The sequence below is a fragment of the Acomys minous genome (assembly GCF_964271855.1).
Source record: "Acomys minous genome assembly, chromosome: 1".
Lineage (NCBI taxonomy): Eukaryota > Metazoa > Chordata > Mammalia > Rodentia > Muridae > Acomys > Acomys minous.
Window position 1 is genome coordinate 81,806,873 of NC_140483.1, and position 26,337 is coordinate 81,833,209.

The 26,337-nt window shown below is 45.6% G+C and overlaps 1 protein-coding gene across 1 annotated transcript in view; it reads left to right on the plus strand.

The window, feature by feature from the left end:
* The window catches only part of TNFRSF11A (TNF receptor superfamily member 11a), a 60,098-nt gene that overhangs the window by 21,844 nt on the left and 11,917 nt on the right, over positions 1-26,337 (plus strand). The window contains exons 2-9 of the mRNA XM_084774264.1: positions 6,833-6,914; positions 8,005-8,130; positions 11,965-12,108; positions 16,543-16,636; positions 18,600-18,694; positions 20,832-20,945; positions 23,038-23,090; positions 25,224-26,007. Coding sequence (XP_084630390.1) covers positions 6,833-6,914; positions 8,005-8,130; positions 11,965-12,108; positions 16,543-16,636; positions 18,600-18,694; positions 20,832-20,945; positions 23,038-23,090; positions 25,224-26,007 — 1,492 coding nt within the window. The remainder of the gene's footprint in view (positions 1-6,832; positions 6,915-8,004; positions 8,131-11,964; positions 12,109-16,542; positions 16,637-18,599; positions 18,695-20,831; positions 20,946-23,037; positions 23,091-25,223; positions 26,008-26,337) is intronic.

A 26,337-nucleotide genomic window follows, 5' to 3' on the forward strand; every position in this document is an offset into this window, starting at 1 on the left:
CTGTGAGTGCTAGGCCAGCCTGGTCTATGACCGAAAAAAAGAAATAAAGTAAAGGGCAGAAAGAAACACAAAAGAAAGACGTGACTGCTCCTAGGTATGGCGGAGGAGGGGGAGGTTTGCTGTAGATAGAAAGGGGAGCATGGCCAGAGGCAGGGACATCTGGGGGAGTCCAGAGTGGACATGACGCTGAGCCGGCCATGTGAGGAGCATGGGGAGGGGACATCCAAGCCACAAATAGATGAAAAGAACCAGGTAACTGAAATGACTGGATTATACAGGAAAGGGCAGCTGGGAGAAGGGTGGAGAAATTTAGGGTAGGCAGTGTGCATCACCAGCCAAATCCTGTAACCAGCAGGCACTGAGGGCTCCTGGGAGAAGGTCTGTTTTGCTGTGTTAATGGCCACTTCAGTTAGCCTTTTGCCCTGGGTTTGAGATCTAGCAGTCAGGGCTAAAGGGAGACTGTCTCAAACAAAGACACAACAAAGGGGAAAGGAGAAATGAAAGCATTTGTCTGTGGGTTATTGGCTCTTCAATGCTGACTCAGGTAGCTTTGTTTACTTGCAGAGACAGGTGGTTCAGAGAAGGTACTTTCTCAGAGTGAGCCATTTCTAGTAAGAGATCCTCCAGTTGTTTGAGAATAGTCACTAGAGACTGGCTTTCCTTCTATTCTGGGTAGGCTCAGTCCCAATAGTGCCTAAGGAGGATTTTTAAACAGTTTTATTTACTATTTTTGTGTGCTTATATGGAGGGTACATTGCTTAGCCATGGAGGTCAGAGTATAATTTTGTGGCAGTTTTCTTCTTCCACTTTTGGGTTGAATCTAGGCATAGAAGCCCACTAGCCTCTGGAAGGATTTTCCCTCCGAAGTCAGGATTGTGATGCAAAGTGCTACTTTCTCACTTAAGAGTTTCTTTTTTAAAACAAAACATTCCACATGGTTTAGTTCTACCATACCACGTAGAAACCTGATGCCATACTTTCTGAAATCATGGTCAAATTCTCAAATACAGTCATAGATGGATAGCTTTTATAAAGTACAATCTATGCCTGCCCCCCCCCCCCATTTCTCCTTGGTGAAATTTTTTACTGCTGACCTGACAGAGAGGGTCAAGCCTCCTTCTGCAGTTTTCTATGCCAGTATGAATTTTCACTGGAGCAAGAAAGCAACTTTAATACCCATAACGACATTCTCTACAGTTGGGCCGGTTAACAGCTTGAAAAAATAGACGTTTAAGACAGCCCTCCTGCAGGGCTATGCACAGGTCTCCTGCTCTGTGACAGAAGCACATTTCTTCAACTATGGCTTTATTGCAGAGGGCCATAAATCTACACTGATTTATAAAACGTGTTTATATGCTTCCGTGTGTGTGTGTGTGTGTGTGTGTGTGTGTGTGTGTGTGTCAGAGGACAACTTGCAGGAGTTGGTTTTCTTTCCTGGGAATCAAACTCAAATTGTCAGACTTGGCAACAAACCAAGCCACCTTGTGGCCTCCAGAAACTTTAACTTAATTATAATTTATTATCTCTTCCCAAGCCTTACAAAGGCTGGGAAATATTTCTTCTCGAAAATTCTGTCAGTTGTTAAGCCAAACACCAGCCTATCTGCTTTGAAACAAAAACACACAAAGCAAGAGAAGACGCCTGGCAGTGAGCTAGGAAAGCCGAGGAGCAGTATACCAGCCTGCCCCTGAGGCGCCTGTGCAGAGCTGTTGGCTGAATTCACACTCTGATATTCCTTGTGAAGTCAGGAGAAGTATTTTTAAGGCGATTAGTAGATATTTATTGTCTCAAGCAAAGAGAAATTTCTAGCTTATTGATTAAATTGTAGTAGGGCCCTCGCAATACACTGCCTGGTGGGTGGGTGTTTTTGTTTTCTAAGAATAACAAGTTCTTAGAAAATTTGTATTTCCCCAACTACCCCTAATACAACCCACTGCAAACAGATGTGGTCCCTAAGGCACTGATCCTGAGTGTCTCAGGTTCTCAAATGGGTCACAGTTTGTGAGTTTCAGAAGGATGTGCTCAAGACTCACAAACAAAGGTAACACTGGCTGTGAGTGGGAAGGAGAAAGTGAGTTCAGGGCAGAAGTGGGAGGAGACCTCTACCAAAGCATGTGAGGTGTTGCTTCATTTGCATCTCACACAGGACTGCAGCCCTCCTCAAGAAACAGGCTTTTAAAATGGCCCTGGGCTTGATCTTTGTCATGAAGGCAACTGTGCTCGTAAAGCTCCAACTCTAGGGTTTTTAGAAGGAAACAGAACACACTAAAAATGAACATAGGAGCCCTCGGGAACCAGAATGTGGGCTTCTCAACCCAGTCATCCAGAAAAATTTGCTTCCCAAGGCCCATCATTGCACCTTCCTTATGTGTTGAGCTGTTAACATCAGCAGCCAGTTGCCTGTCATTCCCTGGGGGCCTCCTCAAGTCACACTTCAGCAGGAAACTGATCTTATCAAGCTATGACTTCAGTAGCATGACAACCAATCATAATACTACCAGGAGTACTTGTGTGCTGCCCCAGTTCTGCACATGTGGAGGGAAGCATAGGGATGCTGCTGGCAGGGGTCCTGAGTGCCCACTGCCGGTGGGCAGTGCAGCCAGTGCTAAGATGATGGTGTCAGGGCAGGAGATTAGTGACCCAAGTGTTTAACTGGAAGACACCTATTCCTAAACACACACACACACACACACACACACACACACACACACACATACACACACACACTAATAAAAAAGCAAAACTGTGTCAGGGTTAGCTGGGTGAAGTAGTGCATTCCTTTAATCCTAATATTCAAGAGGAAGAGGCAGGAAGATCCCTGTGAATTAAAGGCCAGCCTGATCAATATTGCAAGTTCCAGGCCACCTAGGGCTACAGAGGAAAAACATTTTCGAGGATTAGACAGCAGTGATGCCTATATGCCTGTGGGATATACTAAAATCATGTCTGACATCTTTAGAAGTTCATATGTATGATGTGTAAATTATATAATATCTCATTTTTGTGAGAAAATGCATGTGGGTATAAAGCTATAAAAAGGCAAATGCTTGGGAGAGGGAAATGAGTTTGAAGCTTTGGAAAGCCTCCTCCCCTCTCTTTCTCTCTCTCTCTGTGTGTGTGTGTGTGTGTGTGTAAATACTGAGCTAGACATGGACCTGGATGCTGAGGGAATCAGAGTCACAGCTTAGATGTGAAAGCACATGCTCTACGAACTTACTTTGATGATGCTCAGTAGACTGGGCGTGGAGTCCAGCCACAGGCAAGACCATCAACAATGCTCTTGAGCTATTTGCTTCAGCTTTTCTGTCAAATTCCCCTAAAAAGCACCTTCCTGTGAGTGTCACCCAGGCAAAGTGTGTGCTTATCTGACACACACCGTTGCTGTTTTCTTAATGGGTCAGACGCAATTGATAACATTTGTCATCTGAAGTGCAGCCTGCCCACACATCTATCCTTGTCATCAGTGTGTACAAGTGTTCACATCCTTAGGCTCAGACAGATCCTGTCAGATGAAGTCTGCATCAACCACATCCAGTTTTGCCATTTGCCTCTGTGTGTCCCTCTTATGAGAGCCACTGAGACCAAGAAAAGAGTCCCAGCTCCATGCAGGGAAATGGAATCCTGTTAAGAGAAGAGGGGCCAAGGAAGAATATTGCCTCTTCTCAGCTGTTCTTACGAAGATCTACTGGGCTGTGATGTCTGAAGGCCCCATCACCAGGTGACTGTACAGGAAATGCCCAGTTCATGTAACCTTCCATCTAGGAGAGTGTTAGCCAGATCCAAGAAGCAAGTCCAAGCACAACCCTCCCACTCCAGCCCTTCCAGGCCCCTAGTTACTGTCTTCTCTGATCTTACTTGTCAGGCCAGAGTGAGGTCAGAGAGACCCTTCCCACATTCCACTCAGTTGGTCTCTGGGCTGATGTTTTCCTTCTTTTCTTTTTAAGATTTTTTGATTTTATGTATACAGATGTTCTATCTTCATGTACACCTGCATACCAGAAGATGTCATTAGATCCCATTGTAAGATGGTTGTGAGTCACCATGTGGGTGCTGGGAATTGAACTCAGGACCTCTGGAAGATCAGCTAGTGCTCTTAAGTGCTGAGCCATCTCTCCAACCCTTGATGTTTTCTTTATAGAAGCCTTTTCATAATTGAGGCATTAAGATAAGTGGCTTCACAAAGCATGGTGGCACATACCTGTCATCCCAGCACTCAGGGAGGTAGAGGCAGGGGGATCTCTGTAAGTTTAAGGCCAGCCTGGTCTACAAAGCAAGTCTAGGACAGCCAAAGCTACACAGAGAAACCCTGTCTTGAAAACAAAACAAAAAGATAAGTGGACTTCTCCAAGTCCTATTACCTCTATGTTTTTCATCCAAGCTGGCTAATGGGCAGAGAAACTCTTTGATTTTGGCATTGACCAAGGATAACTATTTTTGCTATCATCTCCCATTTTTCTTTTTAAATATTCTTTGCCAGCATGTATATAATGGATTTCAGTCATTTTCACCCTTCAATTATCCTACTCCCTCCCACACGGAACACTTCCTTCCTTTAACAAGGGCCCAGCCTACTTTCATGTGCTTTTTGTGTATGTGACCCACCAAGTTTACTTACATTTGCTTGTATGGGTATAGGAGGGAAGTAACATACTGGACCATGGGCAGCTTATCAGTGGCTACACCGTTCAAGAAAGCGACTCTCCTTCACTAGCCACGTAATGGGAGGGGGAGGGGGCTCACGAACCCATCTGCTTTCCTCGATGAACCTTTGCCAGGCCCAGTCCTGTGCAGGTCTTGTGTGGTAACACCACTACAGTGAGTTCATGAATGGGATGGCCACGTCATGAGAGAAGACATCTTTTGCAGCACACCTCCTCATTCTCTGGCTCTTGCATATCCCTGTCCCCCTTGGAAGGGGTGATATAGATGTCCCATTTAGGGCTGAGCTCTCCACTGTCCCTTAGTCTTAGTACGGGAGCAGTGATGAGCCTCTTCGTTAGCTGTCGCCTGATGCCGTAAGAAGCTTCTCTGACGGAGGCTGAGGGCAGTGCTAATCTCTGGGTGTTAAAGTGAGTGTTTAGAAAGGCAGTTTGACCACATGTCCATTTAACAGAACAAAAGTTATGGATTCTCCTCTAGAGCCTATAATCTTTCTAGTTTCTAGCTCTTGACCAAGTTTACAGAATAAGGCATGAGCATCTCCGGTATTCAGCAAGCTTCTAATGCAACCAGACAGTGATTGCCACTTTTAGAGCGGTTACGCCACTATTGCATATGGCAGGCTTGTCTCCCGCTTCTTCGCTAACACTGAGCTCCATCCATAGACTGACCTCATATTGCCCCTCCCTGTGTCTATTTGAACTGATGGCTTTGTTTACATAGTTGTTGCTGCCCCGTCTCCCTCCAGTTGCCCGTTTCTATGTCCTCGTGGGGCTGTTGTCCATGTCCTACAGAGCTGATCTCACCCACTAGGTGCTGAGAACGTCCGTGGTCTCCTTTGGCTAAGGTCAGGCTCATCTGCCTCCGTAGCATCTGCCCAAGTACATATTTATCATTTAACTCTAAGCTCCATGGGGAGGGTCCTGTGCCTTGTTATCTGGAGCAGCTAGGGGGCGTGACATGTGCTGTGCATGCAATGGGGGGCTCTGACTATTCGGTTTCCTGTGTTCCTTCTAACACAACTACTTGTCCCTGTGTTTGTTGTTGCCTTCTTCTTTTCACACCGAGGAAGTTGAAGGAGATGAGAGGGGACATGGCCATTTTGTATTGTATATTAGAATCGCACTATTTTGGAGCATCTATCAGTTACATTCACTTTGCTATGAGCACACAGCCTCACAGAAACCCAAAGGAAGAAGGAGTCATTCTGGCTCATGACTTCAGAGGGATCACTCCGTTAATGGTGGCGGACGGGGGACACTTCATGGAGACAGAGGTGTGAGACCGGATGTTCACACCACAGCAGACTGGAAAGCAGAGCGCGAACCCTTCAGGGGCCTCCTACAAGGTCCCCAAACAGTGGCACCATCTGGAGGATGAGGTCAATCCAGGCACATGGAGGGAACATTGAATCTCAAGCCATGAAGCCTGGTGACAGAAGTTCTGAGTGTGCCAACAGCTTGGCTGGATGCCACAGACAACATGCTGCTGGCCTTACCCCTCAGAGTGCCCACAAGGCTTTGCGGTTGCCACCTTTTAACAGTTTTAAGCAGTGTTAAATAGCCTCTAACCGACGCAGGGAGCTTATAACAGTGAATCCCCTGGTTTAATCACATGACTGGCTCATTACATTCCTGTATGAGTTCATGGAGGAGATCCCCACTGACACAGGAAAAGTGGGGTTCCCACAGACGCAGGAGAAGTGGGGCGAACTTCTTAAATGTCTTTCTCATCATGAAGAAGTTTCCAACCGTCTCTGTACACATAAGAATTTCCTTTAATTTACCCTATCACCCTGTCACTGACGAGTTTTAAAGGGTCTAAACAGGTCAAGTGCTGTGCTAAAATGTTGGGTTCATATATCTGTAGAGGATATGGGCTAGCCTAGGAAAGTGAAAGATCTGAAGCAGTAGTATCAGCAGTTTGTGGTATTTTCGGTGCTTTATGGGAGTACAATTTGACAATTTATTTTCCTCTACATCTACTAGCATCGTGTGTTTCTGAGTTCATATGGAGGCCATTGGGAGTTGGTCCTTTCCTTTTACCATATGTTTCCAGCCTTGGCAGCAAAGCCCTAGCCACTGAGCCATCCCTCCAGCCCAGCCATTCATCATTTGTGCTGTCTAGAAATAATCTGTGTATAATGTCTTCCTCATGCCACGTTTCTTTTCAGGTGACTCTCCAGGTCACTCCTCCATGCACCCAAGAAAGACATTATGAACATCTTGGACGGTGTTGCAGCAGGTGTGAGCCAGGTACTCCTGAACCTCAAGGCTTTCTAGATTTTCCCCCTAAGAAGTGAAGAAATCAATAGACCTTTGGTGATAGTGGGAGGTAATGATATTTGCCACTCAGAAGACAGAATGCTCTCCCTCAATAGGCATCATCACCTACTAATCAAAGGCAATTTGAGAAAAAAGGCAGTTTGCTTTGTCCAGAGAAGGCAAGGTTTCCTAAAATCACATTAAAAAAAAACATAAAGTGCAATTGATACTTGAAACTCTGTGCACAGAAGTCTTATTTTGGAATAAGCAAATTGGAATTGCTTAACTCTTTTCAAACCTTCTCCCATATACCAGCCGGAGAGTACAAAGTTTGTATGCTCCTGTGGACCCAGCCTGCTAGATCCTCACTCTCTCTTGCTATTGAAGAGGCAGGCTGGGCTACTGTGTAGCTAAAGTCTTTTGGATGCTTTGGCTGCAAATAGCTCTTGAATGTACAGGACACAGATCCAATATTTTTACCAAGTACAAGTGCATGCAACTATGTGTGGGTGTATGCCTGTAGGTCAAAGGAAACTAGCCATTAGCTGATTGTGCGTATAGAAACAGGGAGCCAATTAGCATGGTGAAGGCAGAGCAGAGTTTGAAAAGCAGCGGGGAAAGACCAATCCTCCAGCTTGTCCCTTGTCTTCTCTTGGTCTATTCCAACTAACCCCCCAAGTTCTGTAGGCATCACCTTAATTCCAGAGATCTAACTTCTCAGTCAGCGGAGTTTGGGCATGCAGAAGATGCTTGGCTGGTTGGTTATTTTGACAAACTAAGGGCCAACTGTAGCACCAGCAAACCCAGGATGGAACAACAGTAGTTACAACAAACCCAGGCCAGCAGAGGCCCCAGGGGCCCCGGGTACTGTACCCTCACATCTTACCCTGCCTTAGAACGGCCTTCTGGATGAATGGTCCTGCAAACCAGTCCCGTAGGTTAGTGTTTCTTTCTTCATTTGTTCCTGGGCATTTAATTTAGATTCTCACACATGCTCGGTGCCTGCTCTGGTTGTTTAGTTTTGATTTGCACATTTACTGTCATTCTGTTTTTGATCGGTACGCTGTCTTCTCAATTTAAGGGAAGTACCTGTCTTCTAAATGCACTCCTACCTCTGACAGTGTGTGTCTGCCCTGCGGCCCAGATGAATACTTGGCTTCCTGGAATGAAGAAGACAAATGCTTGCTGCACAAAGTCTGTGATGCAGGTGCGTCTGTCACACGACACGAGACACTGGGGGTGCGGGGATGGACTCTCCATCTTTTGTTCCTTAACTCTGCTCCACAGAAGCATGGTACATATCCCCTCTGCTTTTCCTTTGAAGAGGTTCTGCTCCTGTTTTTATGTCCCCTTCCCCAGTGCATCGAGTTAAACTTTTCACCTTTTGTTCCAGAATATGTTTGCACAGGGCTTTACCTGTGAACACATCTTTCCATTGACAACAATGTTCCCTCAGTGTTCGATGGGTCTTTTAATCTTTCCCTAGTCCTGTAGTTGTCCCGTTTTAAAGATACAGAAATTGAGGCCTGAGGTTCAGTGACTTCTCCGAGATTAACTAACAGATGAGAAGCAGGACTCGGACTGACCTTCTGGCCTACGAGCCTTCCATTACACAGTGTATGGTTTAGTGTTGGTTTGTTGCTTCATCGAGCTACCGTAATAATTTTGGGGAGGGAAGCTAGATGATGATGATGATGATGATGATGATGGTGATGATGATGATGATAATAATAAATGCTTTGCTAGGCTCTTACTCTGTAGTTCAGGTTGGCCTGGAACTCACTACCTAGCCCAGGTTGCTCTCAAACTCACCGCAGAGCAGTACCCCGCCTCAGCTTGACAGGCTGATATTACAAAGGTGAATCTCCATGCTCAGTTCCTTAAAAACACAGCTCATTCTTAGGAATCAGGATCAAAATATGTGTCCTGGATCCCTAAGAGGTTCTTTTCTCTCTCTCTCTCCCTTTTTCTAATCTGAGGACCAAAGCATCCACCATGTCCCCTAGCGGGCCTTCTGGTGTGGATTTAATAGTTACATCCCATAGGTGACATTTTTCATACTCTTACCCTGGTTTTTCTTGTACATTGCACATTAAATCTAGAAGGCTGACAGAATTCTGTTTTATTTTGGCTAGGGTCTAGCAAAACCCCTTCAACCATAGTACAGTTCATTTGAATAACATTGGGGGTTTTATTTTTGTAATATTAGCTAGGTCTTTCCCCTCCCCTTTTCAAACTGTGCTCTGCCTTCACCACGGATAATCGGCTCCTTTTGTTCTCTATGCAGTATCAGCTAATGGCTAGTTTACTTTGACCAAAAGTCCTACAGCCTTGCATGTTTGCATGCACATGCACTCATCCTGATAAACGTGGCCTGGATCTCCCCCCCCCCCCCCAATGCTGGGTATCAATACCAAGGCTGCACATGCCAGGCAGATGCTACCACTAAGCTACATCTATAACTCTTGATTTTATTTGAGAAATAGAGGCTCCTGTGTAGCCTGGCCTCCATCTTCCTGCCTTTGCCTTACAAGTGCTAGGATTGCAGGTTTGTGCTGCCCGACTAGAACTATCTTCATTAGGAATCCCGGAAGTTGGTGTTTGATTCTGTCTTCTTTGTTTAATAGCCATATGCTTCATATGAACTCACCCTGTCAATTCCCACCCCACCCCCACCCCCAAGAAGCATAGCATGTACAGAAAAGGCACACTAAGTTCTTGCAACTTTCAAAAATCCTGGCTGGCTCACTCAACTTCCTTCTGAGCATTTGCATGGCCATGATGAAGTCATGAATGTGCTGTGTCTGAAGTCCTACAACTTGTTACACACACTAGTTTTCTAACACTACCACATGCATCCTTATGGTCTGTCACAGTCAGTTCTTACACACACACACACACACACACACACACACACACACACACACCGATCAGAAAAAAGCCCAAGTCCCCCTGAGACTTGGCCCTCTTAGCCTCTGAGCCATCTCTCTGTCCCCTGGTGGGACATGTTATGTAGTGCTGTGCTAAGTAAGTTACTGACTGAGTCTTTACAGACTGTGCCCCTGTTGGATACAACTAGGAAGTAAGCATTTCTGACTGCAGCAGCTGGCCGGCTTCAGGCTGGAGAAAGTGCTGTGGAAACTGGGCACCAGCATCTGATGCAGCCCTTCTTATTTCCTTTGATGACCTTGACTCACCACTGTCTGTCGGAAATAGGGATTCATTCTGTCTACTGCCAAAACTAAAGCTGGACACCAAACACATTAGACTGTTCTTAAAATATTGCCACCCCCATTCCCTTACACTTGCATAGGGTCCTGGTAGTGTTTGTGCATGTTCCTGTGTGTTTTTATGTGCTACATGGGTGTTTCTGCACAGTTGCCCTTTGCGCAACAAGGTTTGGGCAGTGGGCACAAGGGGCTCATTGCTTCGGTCTAAAAATCATAAAAACAGGAATGTTCTTTCTTAGCTGGCTATGACTTGAGACAGCAAAAGAAGAAACAGGTTTTGATTTCCCTGTCTCTTTTCTGATTGGAAGTTAAGATCTAAGGGCCACATAGATAATCCAGATGAGATGGGATCTTTCCTCATATATAAAGTGTTTTTTTTTTAAGATTCATTTTATTTTTAATTCTGTGTATGTGTTTAGGGGCTGGTATGTACTTGTGCTTATAGGTGCCCAAGATGGCCAGAAAAAGGTGTCAGAGCCCCAGGAGATGGAGTTACAGGCAGGAGTGAGCTGTAGGACATGGGTCCTAAAGATGGAACGCAGATGCTCTGCAAGAGCATCGTGTCCCGCGTGTGTGCACACCTGTACAATCGATTTTCCTTACAGCATCTGTAGTCTATGAAGTCACCACAACCATCAGATTAATGAGTCCTGGACCACTCACTGCTCCTAAGAGCACGGAGTAGACTACAAGCATGTTCCTTTAGGCTGGGGACCGAGCTAAGTGGTGCAGTGTTTGCCAGGTTCAACTCCCAGCACTGCCCTGAAGGTGGGAGGCAGAGGGAGGGAGGGAGGAAGAAACCCGAACCCAGAGGCCGCTGTTCAGAGTGTAGAGTAACTCCCAATTATGTGGTTCTACCCATGTGACAAATGACTGCGAACGCGCTAGTGAACCAAGACATGTGAATCTGAACAAGAATGGTTTGTGAGTTGTGCAATGCGCTTTCTAGATACTTAAATTCCCACATGCCCCCTGCCAGCAAACTGAGAGAGGTTGGAGGCTGGAGTAAGAAGAAAAGTGCTTTCTCTCTCTCTCTCTCTCTCTCTCTCTCTCTCTCTCTCTCTCTCTCTCTCTCTCTCTGTGTGTGTGTGTGTGTGTGTGTGTGTGTGTGAGAGAGAGAGAGAGAGAGAGAGAGAGAGAGACAGAGACAGAGACACAGAGAGAGAGACAGAGAGAGAGAGAGAGACAGAGAGAGAGAGACAGAGAGAGAGAGAGACAGAGACAGAGAGAGAGAGAGAGACAGAGAGAGAGAGACAGAGAGACAGAGACAGAGAGACAGAGAGGCAGAGGCAGAGGCAGAGGCAGAGGCAGAGGCAGAGGCAGAGACACCCCGGACCATGAGACAAATAGACTACTGCCCAAGTGTGCACTGCTGCCTGCTTCTGTGCTTTGTCTACCTGCCTGAGCACCCCAGAACCTTCAGGACCTCAGGAGGAATTCACATCCCCAGAAACACCCTTATGTCTAGCTAAACTTTCTTTAACAGTTTGTGTGACATCTGAATTTACAAAGGTAAGTAAATAAACAACGCACTGCTGTATGTTTCCCCAAATAATAAAACCTACTAATATAAAACTGTTTAGAGAGCCCACGCAATCCCTAATTATTACGAAGAGAGGGGTCTGTTGGGCAGTTTCCTATCAACAAGGAAGTATGGGACGGACTTCCTCAAACCCAGTGAGTCACTCTGTTGGTGGCCAGAAGCAGCTGCCTGACTCTTTGGAACTGGGTTGGGGACAGAGCACCAGGTGGACAGTGCATTTGTGTCTCCTGCCCCTTGCTGGTCTCTGACTGTCTCTTTTCTTCCTCAGGCAAGGCCCTGGTGGCGGTGGACCCTGGCAACCGCACGGCCCCGCGTCGCTGCGCATGCACGGCCGGCTACCACTGGAACTCAGACTGCGAGTGCTGCCGCCGCAACACGGAGTGCGCGCCGGGCTTCGGAGCGCAGCATCCCTGTACGGGTACACGGGTGCACGGTTGCTGTTGTGTGTGACGCCCAACATCTCTATACAGCGGCACTGTTTTTGGTGTGCGCTCTCCCACCGAACTCTGTTGTGAACCCCTGTCCAGAGGGCTTCCTGTGATTTGTCATGGCTGTGTCTAGGGTGCTCCGAGGAGCCCCTCAGAAACCTCAGCGCAGGCTACAAATGAGTCATCAGTTTAGTCCAGCTTGGAACAGAACATGTGCAATCATGCTAAATTCCTTCACTCTCCCTCCCATTTGTGGCAATGAGTCTCAGCATGTGAAACCCGAGGGTCCCCACTTAGCGATGAACGGTACAGTGCAGGGATCTTCAAGGTCTTACAAAGCATGCCGCCTCTCAGAAGAGCGTGTGCATCTCTGGATGCTTTGTAAATTGACATCTACGGATGTTTCCGATTTAAAGCGTTCCTAAAGGACTCAGCTGTTGTGGCATTATAGCCGCAGTAACGCTTTGAAAGCTGGCAATGGAGGGTTAGAGAGACGTTTCTGTCTGTAGAGTGCACGGTTCGTGAGCACAGGCTAAGCCGCACACCAAGAACCCACATTAAAAGCAAATCCCAGCTCCAGCTAGAGGGCATGCCGGACACACGGACACACGGACCCCTGGGACAGGCTGTCCAGCTAGCGCAGGCGCACACAAAGTTCCAGGCCAGTGACAGACTTTGCCTTAAACAAAACAGTGGAAGCGCCTCAAGTCAGAGCCGGGGAGGTTGTCTGTGAGCAGGAAAAGCCACTCTCTCCTCACCACTGCTTAGCCCGACTGCCGCAGAGTTCACACACTTCCTTCTTTGTTTCCATCCATCCGCCTTCCACACGGAATGGCCGCCTTGCCTTTGTCTGGAAGTCTTTTCCCACTCCATCAAATCCCTTCACATAAGCACTAATTTGAAATCTGCTTTTTCAAAAAAAAAAAAAAAAAAAAAACGCTTAAATTGACTTGGGTTCACACGTTAAAAATTTATTTGTTTCCCCTAGATTGAGCTGTTGCCTGCTCATTCCTATATAACTGGTCACAAATGCATATATTCTTTAAATTTTAGAATTATAAAGGTTCGCGGCTTTTGAACTGTGAGTGTAGGATTGCCCCGTGCTTGTATTTGGGGCTGAGTGTCTGTCTCAGCAGAGTTTTGCATTAGCACGCAGAGCCCACGTTCTGGTTCTGCTTTCTGGGTTGTGTATGCAGCTGCTAAGGAGGGCAGCTCCCCAGCACCTTCTGAGTGCTCCATCCTTGCTCACTAGTGACATGAAGTTGGTTCTATTCCTAATGCTCTGTCACCTGAGAACCCCATTGTGCCCTTCAGCTTTGTTGAAGGCGAAGAAGCAGGAATCCTTTCAACTTACAAAAGTGCTTCTGGGAGCCTGTCGCCCGTCCGGCTTCTAGGAAGTGCTACAAAGCAGGTTTTCAGGGTGCAGCAAACCGTTGCTTATGCTTGCCAGGCTTTCACTTAAAGGCATGATTTGAAAGCCAGTGTGCTTGGACAGGGCTGGGAAAATTAAAATATTAATCATTTGAACGCACATGGAAGCATGTGTCTAGCCAGCACGGCAGGCCTCTGCGTCAGAGTCCTGACTCACCTGCACATGCCCTCTCTCTCTTGGAAAAGCCAACTTGACCTTTTAATTAGTAAAGACAGACCTCCCTACCACAGTGGTTCCCTCCAAATTCTGTTTTTAGAATAGACAAGGGTAAACAAGGTACCCTCATATGTCTGGAGGATGAGAAAAAATGAAAATGAAAAAAAAAAGGAGTAAAAGGAGGATATGACTGCGGGGTGGGGGTGGGGGTGGGGGGGAGAAGGCTCTTTGCAGATATGAGGGAGAGCTCAGCCAGAGGCAGAGGAGTCTGGGAGAGTCCAGAGTGAGCATGACTCTGAGCAGGGCCATGTGAGGAGAGCAGGGAAAGATGAGAGCCAGAAGACAAGGAGGCCAGGAAGGTAAGGGTGGGGTGGGGGACAGGAGGAAAGGACCAGTGTCGCCAAAATGGCTGGATTATATGGGGAGAAGAAGCTGGGGGAAGGGCAGCCCAGCCCCTGAGCTAGAGAGTTCAGTGTAGGGGGCAGGGTGTGGCAGCCAGGGGACCCTGTAGCAGGGACTAAGGAAAGCCTGGAGAACCTGGCATCAGCTTTGATATGTTACTAGGCACCCCAGTTAGCCTTTGGCCAGGGCTTGGGACCTAACAATTCTCTCTGCTTTCAACCCTTGGCAAAGATACCTTTTTGGTGGTAGGTAGATCTGAGGTGGATGAGTAAGAATTCACTCATGAAGCTGTGGGAATACGCTTAGTTAGTTGGTAGACTGCTTACCTAGCATGTATGAAGCCTTGGATCTGATCCCTGGTATTGAATAAAATCTACTATGGCGGTGCTCACTCATAATCCTAGCACTTTGACAGTAAAGGCAGGAGGACCAGAAGTTCAAGGTCATCCTTAGCTGCACAGTGAGTTTGAGGCTGGCCTGGGCTTCAAGAGTCCCCCACTCCCCAACAAAAGTCACTCACGCCACAACTTGCAGTATGTTTGAATTCAAAAACTGGTGACCCGGTCCCAAACACCATTTTCCCCCATGACACTTTTGCTCTGGGTCAGTAGGGAAAGAGAACTTCTGGCTCAGTTTAGCACCGCTATGATTTGGGTCCACAGCAGAGGTTGGAGCAGAGAGAAGTGTAGCTCCTTCTGTTAGTGTGAGGAGCCTGGCTGTAAAAGGGAGAAGGGAAGGAAGGCCTTCAGGGTACTTCTCCAGGGTCACCCAAGAATCACACAGAAGTCCGGCGGATGGAAGGGAACCCTTCTCAGAATCTTCTAGATTGCACTAATCTGTTATTTTTGATTTGCAGTTGTGTGTGTGTATGTGTGTGTGTGTGTGTGTGTGTGTGTGTGTGTGTGTGTAAGTACATGCATGTGAAGGCCAGAGGCCTTGGATCTCCTGGAGCTGAGTGTTCTAGGCAGCTGTGAGCTAACTGTTGTGGGTGCTAGGAACCAAACTCTAGCCCCTGTGATCATCTTTTCAAATGCCATTTCAATTCATGTTAGTTAGTAACAGTCCTGGCCTTGTCACAATTACTTGAAAGCTGGTCACATGGCCATATCAGTGTGGCAATGTATCTTATTTATTGAACCAAATTACAGAAATCAAGCATATACTTCCTACCAGGCATGTACCAAGAATTTTAATGTCCTATTTTAGGTTTATATTTGTGAAAATAAATCATAAAAGTGCTACTAGTTTCAGAAGTCATTTGTGGTTTTGGGACTAGGTCTGATGTTGTTTTCATGTGTAGTCAGTGCTGTTCACTTGCGCCTACCAAAGCGTCAAGTGCCAGTTGCAATAAAGATAGGACACGCAGAGCTTGAGGCATCTCTCGCTTTGCTGACTTCACTCAGGAGGAGTATGAGTGTGAATCAAGCTGATTGGTCAAGACCAGCTTGTGTTCTGAGCACTGTGGATAAACGCAAGAGTCTCATCACTTGCATTTAAGTTTTCTTGGGACACAGCCCAGTCCATTTGCTTCACATACTGTTTATGATCTCTTTTGTGCTATGAGCAATTACAGCAGGCGCCATAGGCCTAAAAGGTGTAAGGTAGTTATGCCCAGCCCTTGGCAGAAGACCCTGACACCAATCCTTTGTATAGGAACAAGAGACTTACAAGCATTTTTTGTTTTGTTTTGTTTTTGCCTTTGTTTTGAGGGAGGGGGAAAAAAGTGTAGCTACCATTACACTTCCCAGCCCTGTGAAAGGAAGTTGGTCGTGTCACTGTGGCAATGCACCATCATTTATTTACTAAGTGAACTGCTGGCAGGCATTTCATTTGTCCTGGATTTTAAAATAGTAACATTTGTAGTGAATAGTATCATATAGCCCATATCCAAAACGCTTGGAACTAGAAATGTTTCAGATAACACACACACACACACACACACACACACACACACACACACACACACCACACACACACACACACCAATTTTAGAGTAATAAGGTGTCTTGCATTTGGAAGAACACATTTCCCTTAAGGGCAGTAACAGGATGCACTACATTTTATGGAAGACAAAAGCTGATGCAGCCATGAAGGCTGGAAATAGCCGCACAGCAAGATCCAGCTACGTAAGACTAAAGAGGAAATATGTTGAAGCATAAGATAGTGGCTCTGGGTAGGAACGGACCAGGCAGAGCTGGTCTTAGCTGGACATCAGACATTAGCCTCAGAGGCCTGACATGAAAAAAGCCAGTTTCTGACAATAACTCAGTAAGCACTTCCTCCACCCAAGCCTGGAGGAGCTGAAGGTGGGAAGATAAAGGTAGCCAGTCAGACGTGGGGAAGATGGGGCTAGTGCTCCAGGGACACTGTCCTGGCCGGTCTCTAAGTGTCCCTCTGCTTTTGATCTGTTGGTTTTTGTCTTTGACAGTGCAGCTCAACACAGACACGGTGTGCGTGCCCTGCCCCCTGGGCTTCTTCTCAGATGTCATTTCATCCACAGACAAGTGCAGACCCTGGACCAAGTAAGTGACCATCTGTGTGTGTGGAAGCCCAAGGAGCTGTTGGGTATTGACACCCTCCTCAGCAGCTCTGGGTGAAAGGCGGTTTGAGGGCGTTGCCACCCATGTCCATCCATGCCACAGTGGGAATGAGGCAGGCAGGCCCACTGCTGGACCCAGCGTGTGCTGGAGCTTTGTAGGGGGTGGGGTGGGGGGGGCTACTATGGGTGGAGGGTAAGGGCTCCAGTTATGCTAGACATGCCCTCTATGTCGGAGCCATGTCCCCTGCCTGAGTTAAACCATTGTCGTCATCACTACTCCTATATCCCATCATCACTGGTTTAGTCATCTGGAAATGTGTGCACACAGGTAGCCCTGGTCTGTGTAAGTGTGGTACCCAATATACCTTGGGTTTTCTTGTGTAATACTGAAGCTCTTTATATACTGAATAACAGGTTCATCTGTGCCTTTTGTTTCATCCCATGTACAACCATCTTGATACTTTGTTTTTAATCAATAGTTTAATTTCAGATGTATTTATTTATGATTTTTGTTGCTGAGGATGAACCCAGGACCTAGTACATTCTGGGTTACCTGGTGATTTTTTTTTCTACTCTGAATTGGGAGTCTCTGTGGCTTCTTACGCCTGCCATGTATCTCACTGTGGAATTGCACCAGCACTTCCTTTTCTTTCTTTCTTTTTTAAAAAAATATTTATTATTATGTATACTGTGCTCTGCCTGCGTATACACCTGTAGGCCAGAAGAGGGCATCAGATCACATTATAAATGATTGTGAGCCACCATGTGGTTGCTGGGAATTGAACTCAGGACCTCTAGGAAGAGCAGTCGGTGCTCTTAACCACTGAGCCATCTCTCCAGCCCACCCCAGCCCACCCTAGCACTTGCTTACAAGCTCCTATGTAAGCAGGTCTGGGTTCTCTGCAGGGATGAGTTAGTGTGGTAGTGGGACATGCACAGTGAGTTCCCTTACCTAAACGCTTGGAGGAGGCTACGGACCTGTTTGAGGGTCTGGCATACTTTTGGATGTGTAGTGATAACTCTTTGGGGAGGGGTGGGGAGAGTGATGCCAGATGAAACCACAGAATTTTGTCTCTCATGTACACCTTATACCAACACTCTAAATTATTTTTATGAGTGAAATGGAGGTTCATGATGTGAGATTTCCTAGTTGTGATTTCATGTCAGTGTTCCAAAAGTTTCACATTTTGACTGTTAGATTTGAGGTTGGGGACTGATTTACAGTCTTTCTCTCTCTCTCTCTCTCTCTCTCTCTCTCTCTATATATATATATATATATATATATATATATATATATATATATACACACACACACACACACACAAATATATACACACATACACATACATACATATATATGTATATATACACACATATACATATATTTACATACATGTATGTATGTATGTAGTATGGCACCTCCCATGAGTTCCGTGCAATGGACTCCTTGGGTCTCCCTTGCATCCTGTTGTTTAATACTGGTTATAAGTGTAAGGAGCTGCTCCTGCTGTTGCTTCGGCTTCTCCCCTGGCCCACCTTTCACTGTTTTCAGACAGGGTCTCACTATGCTCTCAGGGTTGCAGGTGTATCCCAGCACATGTGGCTCGGTCAGATCTTACCTCGCTCTGTCTCCCAATGCATCCTATTCGGGTTCTACATTGAGACTGTTTTTATCTTCTGATGTGTGCTCATCAAGACTCTCAGCAGTGGGACTCCTCTTTCCTGACGTCCCTCCATTCTTGCCCACTACGTTTCAGTACTTCTCAGAGCATTCTCCAAGCTCTCCGTGCACCTCTGAGGGCTTCTGCTCCCGTGCCAAGGCGGGGGATGCAAGCATCAGGAAAGATATGGCTTCCCTTCCTGTGGGAGCTGGCACTCTAGCTTTGTTTGGTTTTTAAAATTGAAAGTGTTAGACCACAGCCATCGCCTGCTTTCTCTCCTCACAGCTGCACCCTGCTTGGAATGATAGAAGCACACCAAGGGACAAAGACATCAGACGTGGTCTGCAGCTCTTCTCTGACACTGAGAAAACCACCCAAGGGTATGATGAGTAGAGCTTGTGAGTGGTACATGGCTCCAGGGTGGCCTCTCTAGGATGATAATCTGTATCTACAGAGATTCATTTGTGCTTTTCACCTCATCCTATCCACCATGATCTCGGTATTATTTTCACTTTTCATCAGTATTTTATTTCATTGTTTAAAATATTTATTCTTCTTTATTTTATGTATATGGATATGTTGACTACATCTATGTTTGTGCAGTGATCAAGGAGGCTGGAAGAGGGCATAGGATCCGCCAGCACTGGAGTTGCAAACAGTTGTGAGCTGCCATGTGGGTGCTGAGAATCCAATCTGGGTCCTTTGGAAGAGTAGCAATTTTGTTTTGTTTTAAACAGTATGAGCTTTAAACAAATACTTGTTTATTTATTTTATGAACTTCAGTGTTTTATCTCTATGTATGCCTCTGCAAAGCATGCATGCTTGACCCTCCGAGGAGGCCAGAGAGGGTGTTGGATCTCCTATGATGGTTGCAGACACTCACATTAGTCACCCTGTAGGTGCTGGAATTGAACATGGGTCCTCTGAAGAGCAGCCAGGGCTTTAACTGCTGAGCCATCTTTCTAGCTTCTCTCCTCCATCATTTTAATAAATATTTTAATTCCAAATGCTCTCCTTGCTCCCTTCTCTTCTTGTTCTTGTTGCTGTCCTTCTTGTTATTTCTTCTCCTTCTTCTTGTTGTTCTTATTTTCTTCTTGTTGTTGCTTCTCTTCTTGTTCTTGTTATTGCTCTTGTTGTTGTTGTTGTTGTTCTTCTTCTTCTTCTTCTTCTTCATGTTCTTGTTCTTCTGTTTCTTCTTCTTGTTCTTGTTTTTCGTGTTCTTGTTCTTCTTGTTCTTGTTCTTCTTATTGTTGTTATTGTTCTTCTTCTAGTTGTTGTTGTTGTTGTTGTTGTTGTTGTTGTTCTTGTTCTTCTCCTTGTTCTTCTTCTTCTTGTTGTTATTGTTCTTGTTGTGTTGTTGTTGTTGTTCTTGTTGTTCTTGTTCTTCTTGTTCTTGTTCTTGTTGTTGTTGTTGTTGTTCTTGTTCTTGTTCTTCTTCTTGTTATTGTTCTTGTTGTGTTGTTGTTGTTGTTGTTCTTGTTCTTCTTCTTGTTCTTCTTCTTGTTCTTCTTGTTCTTCTTCTTGTTCTTCTGCTTCTTCTTCTTCTTCTTGTTGTTGTTATTGTTCTTGTTGTGTTGTTGTTGTTCTTCTTGTTCTTCTTGTTCTTGTTCTTGTTCTTGTTCTTGTTCTTGTTCTTGTTCTTCTGCTTCTTCTTCTTGTTGTTGTTGTTATTGTTCTTGTTGTGTTGTTGTTGTTGTTCTTCTTCTTGTTCTTGTTGTTGTTGTTGTTGTTGTTGTTGTTGTTGTTGTTGTTGTTGTTCTTCTTCTTCTTCTTCTTCTTCTTCTTCTTCTTCTTCCTTCTGTTTGCTGTGGATTTGACCCAGTGCTTTCCACATGCTAGGCTACTTGATAATACATTTTCTTTTACACTGAGTTAGGGGTAAGCCATAAACATAAATGTCAATGCCACTGCCCGGGCATGGTACAGGTGATAGTCATAGTGAGGGTGTCTATGTGGAGATTCGGATCAAGCCAAAGAGGGTGACTTGTTAGACTCTGCTGGGATCATCTGTAAGTCTGTGTGGACTAAGCTATTCTAAATATGTTTTTGAAAGTTTATCAGGAAGTTTCTGGTAAACTGAAGCTTCTGTCTGCTTGCTGTAGGTGAGTGGGTTAGTGTGAGTGGGCCTGCATCTCAGAGGAGAGCAGATGAAGGAAAGATCTTTCTAATGTGGCGGGAAAACCAGGCCACAGAACAACAATAACAGACTGTCATCAAGAAATTCAGGTTGCTGGATGACAAACTCAGAGGACCTGGACAGCTTGGTGGATGGCAGTTCACTTATTCTAGGATAGAGCTAGGACTGTGGTCCTGGGCTGGCCTCCCTGGAGGGGACGCCCTTGAGCTCAGTGGTCTAAGCTGTGGAGTACATCCTCGCCCACCTGGGAACTGTCTGCAGTTAGTGTGGGAGCTCTCCACTTCCTTGATTCTTGATTCTTGGGTTGGGTTATTTATAGGACTTTATTTTTTAATTTGGTAAAATGAATAACCTTTCATGCCATGTTTTCTTCTCCACAGAAGCACAGGTGTACTTGCCCAGTCTCATCATTCTGCTGCTTTTCGTCTCTGTGGTGTTAGTAGCTGCCGTCGGCTTTGGCGTTTACTACAGGAAGGGAGGAAAGGCGCTGACAGGTACTACTTCTATGGCGGCGTCTGAAAAGTTGCATTGGCCAGGCGGTGGTGGTGCACGCGTTTAATCACAGCATTTGGGAGGCAGAGGCAGGTGAATCTCTGTGAGTTCAAGGCCAGCCTGCGTTGAAGAATATGGATACTTTCCAAGGAAGTATCTTAGGAGATGAGTAGATTGTCCCTGACTGTCGCGGAGTCTACTTCTTAAACTTTTTACTTATGGGGCTGAAATGATATAGTTCAGTGTTTAAGAGCACCGGCTGCTCTTCCAGAGGACCCTAGATCGATTCCCAGCACCCACCTGCTATCTCACAACTGTCTTAACTCCAGTTCCAGAGGACCTGACACCCTCACATAGACATACATGCAGGCAAAACAGCAATGCACATAGAATAAATAAATACAAAATTTATGTGTATTCATGATGTATGTGTGCGTGCATGTGCCACAGTGTCACACGTGGAGGTCAGAGGACAACTTTGTGGAATTGGTTCTCTCCTACCACCAAGTTTTGGGGGCCAAACTCAGGTTCATCAACTAAAGTATATTTGCACCCTAAGATAAGTACTGTTTGTGTCTGAGTTTTTGTTTTCTAGTCGCAAAAATAATGACCAATCTGTGTGCACATATATAATATTCGGCCTTTCTGAAATTGCTCGTGGGTCATTGCTGGGAGCCCAAGTTGGTTCTCTGTGCAGCACTCCATACACAAGGGCTGTAGTTAATAAATAAATTAATTAATCCTGTAATATATCTCCTTTGGATATACCTATTTAAACATAGGCAAATGCTCATATAAGTGGATAGGTTGGGGAAATTTTGATTGGGATATTATTTTGAAATGTGAATCTAATATAATGATAGATAACTATATTTTTGGAATTTAGAGGCTTATTTTTAAAATAAAGAAACCGCTGTTACTTCATTTCTTGGGGATATCTATAAAAAGTTTGATCATGTTTTAAAACATCACATCATGTTTTACTTTTATATGACATTGCTAAAAGAGGTGTGCTTTTAATAAAGGGATGGCAGGCTTTAGGTTATTTTTTCAGATATATCATAATCACTTAGGTTTTTAAACTTATTATGTGTTTGTGATATATGTATAGCCATATGTGCCATGCATCACACATATGTGGAAGTCAAAGGACAGTTTTATGGCAGTTTTGTGGGGTTGGTTCTCTTTTCATCTTTAAGTAGGTTTCGGTGGCAGGGGAGGGGGTGCTGGAAAACTCATGTTCAAGAAGCAAAGCACATCTCACTGAGCTTGCAATCTTGACCCTCAGCAGGCTGACAAAGGAAGAGTTTAAGGCCAGCCTGGGGAACACAGGAAGAGCCCGTCATTAGAACCAAAAGTCCAAGGGATAGGGCTATACCTACTGCTAAGGTGCTTGCCTAACATATGGAAAGCCCTGAGTTTGATCCTGAGCACTGGGTGATGGGAGTGAGGAGAAGAAAGAGATGGAGGGGAAAGAGAACGGGAGAGAGTATGTGTGTAGCAGGGGAGAGGAGGAGCAGAAGGCGGAGGGGAGAGGGGAGAAGGGCTGAACACACACACACACACACACACACACACACAGATGGGCACACAAGGAAGGGCATACACATGTGAACATGGATGTGGATATGCATGCACAGCAAGCATACATACCTACATGCATGCACACCACATAAACGTATACAACCAAAACCAAAAACCATAAGAATCTGCAGCTCCTTACTTCAGTCTTAATAGTGAGAAAACATTGAATTTTCATAAGGGGTAGGATAAAACTATCTTCACAGAATACTGTCCCACCTGTACCTTCTTTGTAGGTCAAAGACTACAGTAACAGATGTATCACATAAACACATTCAGAGAATATTGCACTGTATGAAAATTTTTGCTAATTAAGTCAATTTTAGCTATTCTTGCCACAGCATTTGACATGGTGGATGAGTTAACCCATTTCATTATGGTAACTACTTTGCCACCTACACTGATTCCATGCTGTATAAGTTAAATATATAAAATAAAATTTAGATTAAGAATAAGTAAAAAAAATTATAACATGAAGTTCTCGTCTTTGCTTTTTGTTTGTTTTTTTTCCAGCTGATTTGTGGAACTGGGTCAATGACGCTTGCAGTAGCCTAAGTGGAAATAAGGTAAAAGTGTTTAATGCTTCCTTTAAGTGCTGCCACAGGCTCTAGAACAGCATGCACTGCTTACCAGGCAGTTAAACTCCAGTCCCAGAACCGATCCCTGTTGAGTAAGTCGGTGCCCAGTGTCCTTATTATGCCCCATTCCCGATGCTCCGCTGAGCCCCAGGCTGGAAACTGACTGGCCCCAAGCATGCTAGGCAAGCACCTCTGAGCCACACAACAGTCTTTATTCTAGTTCTGTTGCCTCTGTGTACGTATTTTCAGAACTGACCTTGATCACCTAGCATGGATTCCTTGGGTTCTCCCTTTATGACTTTCTTTTACGCTGTAGTTATTTAACAAATCTTCTGCTTCGAAATAATTTCAAAAACAAGCAAAAAAATATTAAGACTACTGCAATGAAAGACTTGATGCATAACGCCCAAATTCACTGACAGCTTACGCTTTATTACATCGATTTATTCTTTGCTTTTTCCGTGCATGAATAGAGTGAGTCTGGGCTCACTATCGAGTGACTCGAGATAGTGTATTCCTCTGTTCTTAAATGTCTAAATGTACATTAGGAATGAACAGTCTTTGTCTAACAGTAAAATTACCAAAATGGAGAGACAAAACAAAACAAACAGACAAAAAGTGACTGTGGCTGGAGACATGACTCAGTGGTTGAGCAGCTCTTCCAGAGCGCTGAGGTTCAGTTCTTATGTTAGACAGCTCACAACCATGGAGGGGTGGAAACCTATGCCCTCTCCTGGCCTCCTGGGGCAACACACACACGCACACACACACACACACACATACACACACACACACACACACAGACACACACACACAGACACAGACACACATACACACACACACACATACACACACACATACACACAGACACACACACACAGACACACATACACATACACACATACACACAGACACAGACACACACACACACATACACACATACACATACATACACACACACATACACACACACACATACACACACACATACACACATACACACACACACATACACACACACATACACACACACACATACACACAGACACACACACAGACACACAGACACACACACACACACAGACACACACACATACACACACACACAGACACACACACACACACACACACACACACACACACACACTAAAAATGAAGATAAATCTTGTTTTAAAGAAGAAAGGAATGAATGCTCCTGTTCTTCTCACTGTCTCCTTAAGAATAAGTACATAAATAAATGAATGCATACGTTTGCTCAGTAGTAGCACTGGGTATGCAGCCTAGTTGAAAGAATGCTTGCTTAGCAGGCACAAAACACGAATTCAATCCCGCATTGAGTAAACTGGCCTTGGTGGTGCTTGCAAGTACTCCAAGCATCTGGGGCGGGGCGGGCGAGGGGGGGAGGGGAGTAGAGGCAGGAGGACAAGAAGTTCAGCATCATTATTTACTCAATAATAAGGCCAGCCTCGGTTACATAAGACCCTGTCTCAAAAATCTAAAACAAAACTGCAAAGTGACTTAACTATTTCCCAACCCACGTTTGATGTTAAGATGCTGATTATTCAAGTTTGCCCTTTGCATCTGTTCTACAGTATAAAATACAACAACTGCAGACATTGGGCTGGTTTCTATAATTCAGCTCGATACTACAAGGTCCGGCCTCGTCTGCTCCTTTTCCTGCCTGAATCTTTCCTTCCCAGCATCACTCCTGACTCCTTTCATCCTCAATAAGCTTGCTCATTTGTTAAATTACAAGACACGCACAACTAATCCTTGCCACAGCTGGCTACTGCCTGCAATTTAGTGCTTAGCTACATCTTGTTGTTGCTTTGTTATAGACACGCCATAGTCACGTGTTACTTGGATTATCTCTTTGCTTGTATAGGAGTACAGATGCTATTCCTTGCGGTAAAGATCCAGTCATTTCTGGTTGTATCATTTTTCTAGACTTCTTCCGTATTCTCTCATTTTAAGCAGCATAAATAAAACCATAGAGTAGGGGATATCTGTACCTGCCAGGGTATAAACAGGCCGTAGCAACACTTTTCAGCAGTGGTTAGGAGAAGAGGTTGTACTAACTCTGGATATTAAGGTCTTTGCCTTCTGAACTCACATCCCCAGGAGGCCTCAGGGGACCGATGTGTTGGTTCCCACTCAGCAAGCTCCAGTCAGCAAGAAGTGTGTGAAGGTATCTTACTAATGACGCTGGAGGAGAAGATGGCTCCAGAAGACACATGTTATCCGGAAGATGGTGTTGCCGGAGTCTGTGGGCCTGGGTGTGCAACAGGGGGGCCCTGTGCAGAAGGCGGAGATGTCAGGATGTTTACACTGGTCAGCGAGGTTGAGACGCAGGGGGACGTCTCAAGGAAGATGCCCACAGAAGACGAATACACAGACCGGCTCTCGCAGCCCCCTAATGGTTCGCTGTTCCTGATCCAGCCTGGAAGCAAATCCACACCCCCTTTCCACGAGCCCCTGGAAGTGGGGGAGAATGATAGTTTAAGCCAGTGCTTCACAGGGACGGAGAGCACGGTGGATTCTGAAGGCTGTGAGTTCACTGAGCCTCCATGCAGGACTGACTGTATGCCTGAGTCCCCTGAAAAGTACTTGAAGAAAGAAATAGAGGGTGACAGTTGCCTACCCTGGGCGGCCAGCTCCAATTCAACAGATGGCTACACAGGCAGTGGGAACACTCCCGGGGAGGACCATGAACCCCTTACGGGGTCCCTGAAATGTGGACCATTGCCCCAGTGTGCCTACAGCATGGGTCTTCCCAGTGAAGCAGCAGGCAACACGAAAGAGGCAGGAGAGCAGCCTCAGGACAGGCCTGATGGAAAGCTTCCAAGCTCGGAGAGGGGACCAACGGGGTCTGGGAATTCCCCCAGTGACCAGCCACCTGCATCTGGTGAGTAACTTTCCTGGGCTCCTGCTTTTGAGCAGAAGGGCCTGTCTTGGGTAAAGGGTTCAGAAGTGTGTTTCACACGAGAAACACACAGCCCAAGTCCCTTCTGTGCTAAGAGTCTTTATATACAGGGTCTCTTATAGCTCAGGCTGGCTCCAAACTCACTGTGCCTAGCTAGGATGACTTTGAGCTCCTCCTCCTCTTCCTCCTCCTCCTGACTCCATCTCTCCAGCACCGGGCTTACACATTAGGGCATCATACCTGGCTTACCTGGGCTTCATGCGAGCTGGTCAAGCATCCTACCACCTGCGCACACTTCCAGCCCGTTGGTAA